Below are 8,121 nucleotides of genomic sequence, written 5' to 3'. Positions count from 1 at the left end.
AAAGTTAAAATTCATGAAATGGGATTAACAGCAGATTGAGAGAAAAAAAAAACAGAGATCAATGAAATCGAAAACAGGTCAATAAAACCATCTCATCTATATCGCAGAAGGGAAAAAGCCAAATTTTAAAAAATAAACACTGCTTCAATATCCTGTGAGGTAGTGGCAAGTAACATACAAGTAATTAGAATCTCAGAAGAGGAGAGATGAAATGGAACAGAAAGTTATTTGAAAAGAATATTGTGAACATTTTTTCCACTGTGATCAAAAACAAAAACCCACAGATCCAACCATTTTCATACTCTAAATTGACTGAAACAGATTCAAAGAAATATCAAGTGCTATGCATTGAAACTCGTTTTTAAATGTTAACTTGCACTATGTATATTACTGGAAAACAATGTTAATTTACTCACGGTTTCAGCTTGTACTGCCTGGTATGTCTGTGTAAGAAGCCAATTTTTGTATATTGTTACAGTCTCGAGTTACTTACATTTGATGTTTTGTAAAACTCAAATACAGCTCTACTGTACTTATGGATCAAATAAATGGTATCTACACATTTCTTTAAAAAAAAGGGGGGGTGGGTAGAGAGAGGGAGCTTAGCAGTGCGCGGGCTCAGCCGGGCACCCTGGGTCAGCGCCAGTGCGCAGGCGCCAGTTCTGCCGCCTGGCGCGCTGAGGCTCCGGTGGCGGCGGTCGGCGCGGTGGAGCGCGGGTCCCTGAGGAGGCCCGAGACCTGCCTGCCCTTCCCCGCCGAGCTTGCGCGGGGCAGAGGGTTGCTTGGCTCAATTAGTACGACCGCTACCGAGAGCCCCAGACCTGCCACACCCAGTACTCCTTTGTCCGGGATTCACATCAACCCATCTTTTCACAGAATTCAGAGAGGAAGGATCCATCTTTCTAGAACATGGCAGGTAAGAAAGTGCTCATCGTCTACGCGCACCAGGAACCCTGGTCTTTTAACGGATCCTTGAAGAACGTGGCGGTAGAGGAGCTAACAAGACAGGGCTGCCAAGTCACGGTCTCTGATTTATACGCCATGGACTTTGAACCCAGGGCCACGCGGAGAGATATCACTGGTGCTCTCTCCTATCCCAAGCGCTTCAGTTATGCGGTGGAAGCCTATGAAGCCTGCAGGAAAGGGTCTCTGGCTAGAGACATAATGGACGAGCAGAGGAAGGTTCAGGAAGCTGACTTAGTGATATTCCAGTTCCCGCTGTACTGGTTCAGCGTGCCGGCGATCCTGAAAGGCTGGATGGATAGGGTGTTGTGCCAAGGCTTTTGCCCCATCGACCTCCCAAAATGCTATGAATCTGGCTTCATCAAGGATAAATTAAGCCTCCTTTCGCTCACCACCGGGGGCACAGCGGAGATGTACTCGAAAACTGGAGTCAGCGGGGATTTCCGGTACTTTCTGTGGCCCCTGCAGCATGGTGCATTGCACTTCTGTGGATTCAAAGTCCTCTCGGATCAGATCAGTTTTGCTCCTGAGAGTGCATCAGAAGAAGAAAGAAAGAAGATGGTGGCTTCCTGGGCCCAGAGGTTGAAGAGCATATGGAAGGAAGAGCCCATCAACTGCACATCTCCTTGGTACTTTGGGGAATAACATCATAGGAGTAACTACAGGCAGACCCAAGCATGTGCAGAGAAGATGGGGCGGTCCTCAAAGGAACTAGCAACAGAGTTAACAAAATATATTTTATGGTGTGCAAGAATGAGTGTCTTCAGGATTTTATACAACCATTCAAATATTTTAATAATCAACTTGTTATGTTCAATTCCAAAAAAAAATGTTTTGTTTTGTTTTTTCTGCACTAGAAGTCAGAGTATACAATTTAGTAACAAGCAAGAGAAACAAGGCAGCAGGGGCAACAGTGCAGGGGTCACAGGAAGAAAAAGAGATCAAGAGCTAGGGTTTGGCATAAATCTTAAAAAGTGTTTAAAGAATCTCTGTGTGTCAAGCCCTAACCAACAGTAGCTTCAAAATACCGAGGCCCCTGTCTGAGACTCTATAAAAGTTTCACTCACTAAGTTTATTTTTCGGAAACTTAAAACCACTAGAGTGTTCCTATGCCAGACAAATCCTAAAACCCGGAGGTACTACCCTCTTTAAGAACAGCAACCACATGCAGCCCCCTTCCCTATATTGTTGACACCCTCATTTTTTTCCAATTCAGTTTTGTTGAGATATACTCACATACCCTACAATAATCCACAGTGTACAATCAGTTGTTCACAGTACCATCATATAGTTGTGCAATCATCACCAAAATCAATTTTGAACATTTTCATTATACCAAAAAAATTAAAATAAGAATAAAAATACAAGTAAAGAACACCCAAAACATCTGTTCCTCCCCACCCCCTATTATTTTAATTTTCCTTCCCATTTTTCTACTCATCTCTCCATACCCTGGATAAAGGGAGTGTGAGCCACAAGGTTTTCACAATCACACAGTCATACTGTGTAAGCTACATAGTTATACAGTTGTCTTAAAGAATCAAGGCTACTGGGTTGCAGTTCAACAGTATCAGGTATTTCCTTCTAGCTACTGCAATACACTAAAAACTAAAGAGGGATAGCTATAAAATGCATAAGAATAATCTCCAGAATGACCTGTTGACTCCATCTGAAGTCTCTCAGCCACTGAAACTTTATTTTGTTTAATCCTCTTTTGGTTAAGAAGACTTTCTCAATCCCACAATGCCAGGTCCAGGCTCATCCCTGGGAGTCATGTCGCATGTAAGATGGAGGATAGTGAGTTTACCTGCCAAGTGGGCTTAGAGAGAGGGGGGCCACATCTGAGCAAAAAAAGAGGTTCACTGGAGGAGACTCTCAGGCACAACTGTAAGTAGGTTTAGCCTCTCCTCTGCAGTAACAAGCTTCATAATAGTATCCCCAAGATTGAGGGCTCCAGCTTCTAAATTGGTAGTCCCCAATGCTTGTGAGAATATCAGTAATTTCCCAGGTAGGGAAGTTCAATATTTCCACATTTTTCCCCAGTCCTTCAAGGTGGCATTGAAAATACATTTTTATTCTCTGCCCAAATTTCTTTGGGATGTATCTGGGTTCCACACTAACCTATATAACCTATATAAACCAACCAGATTTCACTCCCTATTCAAAATTCCATGTCATTATGGTGTTTCAGTAAACTGACCTTACAAATTAAATTATTTGGTGTGCTACAGAAAATACAGATTTTGCGCGAAATAAACATCTCTTCCTTTGGTCTCACACAGAAGTTGAAGTTTTAAACACAGTCAACATCATCCTTTACCCTTTAGTCTGATTTGCCTTAGTCCTAACCAGATCCACTTCATTCATATCTCTAATTGAAGTCTGAACTCTTTTTCAGCTTTTTAACAGTTGCTGTACAGGGTAATACTGACATTCATAACTGCCAAACTCTAGCTCTGAGTGTCAGGTGTCACACAGATACCCAAAGTTCCAGGGACCAACCAGGTTATACACAAAGAACTCAGTATCTCAGAATTTAGAAATAACCATTACAACTCGCGAATAGATGTGATGGCTCTAAGAGCTTACAATCCAGGGACCATTACAATAAGTGTTCCCCTGATAAGCTGTGCTCTAATGTTCAGTTCTCAGAGTTTGCACATTATATTTAGTCCATATTAGACATTATAATGCATCTCTTTTCATTTCTGGCTTATTTCACTCAAAATGCTGAAGATCCATTCACCTAGTTGCATGCCTCACAACAGACACCACTTTTTTAATGTGAGCAAGTTAGGTGGTCACTGCCTAGACACTCCTGAAGATTGAGAAAGTGATTAAATAAAAGGAAGGGGTAGCAACAGACAAGATAGGATTTAACAAAGGATTATGAATACTGAGTCTTCATAAAAGTGTGTGTATGTGTGTGTGTGTGTGTGTGTGTGTGTGTGTGTGTGGTAACTGAAATGGTGGACCTGTAACCCACAATATTTGTGTTGGTTTGGCTATATTATGTCCCCCAGAAAAAGCCATGTTCTTTGATGCAGTCTTGTGGGGGCAGATGTATTAGCAGTGATTAGAGTGGAATCCTTTGGGTGTTTTCATGGAGATGTGACTCAATCAACTGTGAGTGAAATGTTCGATTGGATAATTTCCATGGAAATTAACACCCATCCATTCAGGGTGGGTGTTAATTGGATCGCTGGAGTCATATAAGGGAATTCACAGACAGAAGGACCTCAGAGCAACTGAGAGTGACATTTTGAAGAAGAGTTGCAGCTTACAGAGACATTTTGAAGATGGCTACTGAAAGCTAATACCAACATTTTGGAGAACACTGTTGTGAAATGCGATATGGGAGCAAGCAGACACCAGCCACATTCCTTCCCAGCTAACAGAGGTTTTCCGGATGCCAATGGCCTTTCTCCAGTGAAAGTATCTTATTGTTGAGGCCTTACCTTGGACACGTTATGACCTTAAGACTGTAACTGTGTAACCAAATAAACCCCCTTTATAAAGCCAATCCATTTCTGGTATTTTGCATAATGGCAGCATTAGAAAACCAGAACAATATTCTTTGAAATTTGCTCTGCAGCTACTTGCTGAATTGTACTTTGAAAGTTATCACCTTTCTGCATATATCTTATATTTCACAATAAGGAAATGACTGAAACTGTGGAACTATAACCCATAACATTCTTTGAAGTTTGCTCTCTATCTACTTGTTATATCATACTTTGAAAATTATCACTGTTCTGTGTATATGTTAAATTTCACAATAAAAATGCATTAAAAAATAAAAATTAACCCTAGGCAAAATAAATACAAAGGAAACCACACCTAGGAATATCATAGTACAATTTCTGAAGTTCAATAATTTTAAAAACATTAAAAGTAGCCAGGGGAAGACTTATTTCACATATAACAGGACATGATAACCATGACAGCTTACTTCCCATCAGATACAAAAGAGGCCAGAAAAGAATGGAGTGATATCTTTAAAATGCTGAAAGGGAAAAAAAAAAAGTTCAACCTAGAATTCTATATCCAGTGAAAATATTTTTCAAAAGTAAAGATGAAATTAAGATATTTTCAGATGATAAAATGCTGAAGGCATTTATTGCCAACAAAACTGTTACAAAGGATGGAAACTCAAAATTCTACAGGGAATTTTTCAAACTGATGATAAATGATACATATGGAAATGTATGTATCTACAGGAAGAGGAAGAACACATGAAATAGCAAATGCTATTAAAAGACTGTTATTCTTTCTTTTCTTAAATTCTTTAAAATGCAATGAATTGTTCCACACGTATATGTCCAACAAATTTTTGCCAAAGACACAAAGTCAGTCTAAGGATGAAAGGAAAGTCTTTTCGACAAATGGAGCTGGAACACCTGGATATCCATTTGGAAAAAAAATTGAACCTCAGCACCAACCTCATATCATTCACAGATATGCACACACACACACACACAAAAAAAAAAACTGAGATGAATTATATATCTAATAATTAAAGCTAAAACTGTTAAGCATTTAGTGGAAATCATGGTAGAATATCTTTATGACTCAGGTACAAATGAAGGATTCATAGTGTGCTGGTTTGTATGTATTATGTTCCCCAGAAAAAGCCATATCCTTTAATGCAATCTTGTGGGGGCAGATGTATTAGGGTTGATTAGATTTTAATCCTATGAGTATTTCCATGGAGATATTGAGTGTAACATTTGATTGGATAATTTCAATGGAGGTGTTACCCCACCCATTCAGGATGGGTGTTAACTGGATCACTGGATTCCTATAACAGAATTCACAGACAGAAGGACCTCAGAGCAACTGAGGTTGACATTTTGAAGAGGAGCTGCAGCTAAGGGAGAACAAAATATCCCAAGAGCAGCATTTTGGAGAATGCCATTTTGAAACATAACTTGGGACCAAACAGATGCCAGTCATGTGTCTTCCCAGCTAACAGAGTTTTTCTGGATTCCAGTGGCTTTCTCCAGTGAAGGTACCTTATTGTTGATGCCTTACCTTGGACACTTTATGGCCTTAAGACTGTAACTCTGTAACCAAATAAACCCCCTTTATAAAGCCAATCCATTTCTGGTATTTAAAAAATGGCAGCATTAGCAAACCGGAACACACAGAAAGACACCAAAAGTATTTATCATAAAAGAAAACACTAATAAATTAGACTTCAACATAACTAAAACTTTTACACAGTTTATGATACCATTATAAAAATGGATTGATAAGGCAGAGAAAAAACATTCACATATCATATACATCTTAACATTGGTATCAAGGTTATATAATCAATTTTTACAATACAAAAAGAAAAAAGAAAAACAACCTAATAAAAATGGACAAAAGACTTGAACAGACCTTTCACAAATGAAGATATATGAATGGCCAATAAGCACAAAAAAAGAGTGCTTACCATTATTGGATAAGAATGAAAAGAAAATTAAAATCAAAATGGAATGCCAGCAAGATGGGGGCATAGGGAGGTGTGGAATTTAGCTAGTCCTCGAGAACAAACTAGCATATAGCCAGTGTATTAGTTAGGGTTCTCTAGGGAAACAGAATCAATGAGAGGTGTCTGTGACTATAAAATTTATAACAGTGACTCACGCAACTGCATGAGTCCAAATTCTGTAGAGCAGTCAGCAAACTGTCAACTCCAAGGAAGATGTCTGATGAACTCCTCAGGAAATGCTTCGCTGGGCAGCCTAAGAAGAAGTGAAGGTCCTCTATCTGTCTCGCTTAGAAGTCTTCAACTGATCAATTGGATTAAATCCAGCCAATTGCATTCTCTCATTGTGGAAGACTGCCCTTTGGTGAGTCATCAGTCACAGCTGCAGCCAACTGACTGATAATTTAATAAACCAGCTTTTGGTTTATTAACCAGCCACAAACATCTTCACAGCAGTTGTTAGGCCAGTGTTTGCTTTACCAGACAGCTGGGTACTATCACCTGGCCAAGTTGACACATGAACCTAACCATCACAGCCAGCAACAACTAGTAAATAGTCTGGAAAAAATACTGGGGGACGTCTGTAACTGGACACACATTCTACACCAGTCTGGAATGGGTGGTTTGGCTGAGATCACAGCATAGAACTGTAAGTAAATCTCCCCAAACTGCTGTGCTTGGGCCCCTCTCCCACCAGCATGGCAGGCAGAGTTGCAAAACTTCACTGTGGGAGAAAGAAGCAGTCCCTGCCAGGAGGAAAGGAATGTAGCTCAACCAAGCTCCAATTGTGATTTTAATCAACAAATTTGGACTACTGAATACATGTGATGAGCACAGATAAACCTGGAGCAAGCTGGAAAGAAACCCAGAGGTTTATCCTGGCAGAGAGGAGGTGGGGCTGATGGAAAAAAATACATAAATAAATAGGGAGGCTTTTCGAGTCTGCTGAGCTCAGAATACTGGAAAAGAGCTATGTCCCAAGAAAATGGGCACACAGAACAATGTAACAACTGTAGTTCTTGCCTGGTAAACTGGAGGGCTGGGGACTGGCTCTGAAAGGGGGACTTCTTGTGGGATTTTTTCCTTTTTTTTTTCTCTCTCTCTCTCATTCACAGTAGCCCATTAGAAAAAGCTGCAGGCATTTTCAGTTGTCACCACTGACCCAGGAAAAGGTGGAGTTAAGATAGTCACAGAGTCAAAGGAAAAATTCAAGTGTAGGAGACAATTCCCTAAAGGGCTATCTTCATCTTCCCTAAGAAAAGGGGGAGGCAGAGCCCAGCTCAAGTTACAAGACTCCCTTAGAGAGGTCAGACTCCAGGGTCTAGGTGAGGGGAACAAAAAACCAGCTTCAGCTTGGCTTCTGACATGCTTGGTCTCTGGCCTGTGCAGGGTCTACTGAGAAATAAGTACACTGCAGCTCTTTATGCTGTTGGGGAGCTGAAGGCTGACAAGCACCACTTGCTGGGCCAGATAGGAAAAGCATAGAGTCTAGAGGCCTCACAGGAAGGTCTGACAATCTTCTAGGTCTCACCCTCAGGGAAACCTGATACTGAACACAGCCTCCTCCTGAGAACTAGGCCTGTCAGTCTGGGAAAATCTGATTGGGGTAATCAAGGAAACCAGATGCCTAAACAACAAAAAATTACAGATCATAAAAGGAACAGCGAAGATATGACCTA

General features: G+C 40.6%; 1 protein-coding gene across 2 annotated transcripts; it reads left to right on the top strand.

Moving 5' to 3' along the window:
• The first annotated feature begins 909 nt into the window (after positions 1–909).
• Positions 910–1,608, top strand: LOC119528883 (ribosyldihydronicotinamide dehydrogenase [quinone]-like). 2 transcript variants are annotated; one of them, XM_037829095.1, is made up of 3 exons: positions 910–1,211; position 1,266; positions 1,330–1,608. In XM_037829095.1, the coding sequence occupies exons 1-3, from the start codon at positions 910–912 to the stop codon at positions 1,606–1,608; spliced, it is 582 nt and encodes a 193-aa protein (XP_037685023.1). The 2 variants fall into 2 exon arrangements, with proteins under 2 accessions (XP_037685023.1, XP_037685022.1); XM_037829094.1 differs by having other exon boundaries at positions 910–1,608.
• The last annotated feature ends 6,513 nt before the right edge of the window (positions 1,609–8,121 follow it).

This window comes from Choloepus didactylus, chromosome 3 (genome assembly GCF_015220235.1).
Source record: "Choloepus didactylus isolate mChoDid1 chromosome 3, mChoDid1.pri, whole genome shotgun sequence".
NCBI classification, from domain to species: domain Eukaryota; kingdom Metazoa; phylum Chordata; class Mammalia; order Pilosa; family Megalonychidae; genus Choloepus; species Choloepus didactylus.
Note: the sequence above shows the minus strand (reverse complement) of the source record. Positions and strands in the feature narration are given on the sequence as shown.

What these genes read in the sequence shown, in the direction of transcription:
- LOC119528883 (XM_037829094.1), top strand. Translation starts at nt 910, where the DNA reads ATGGCAGGTAAGAAAGTGCTCATCGTCTACGCGCACCAGGAACCCTGG.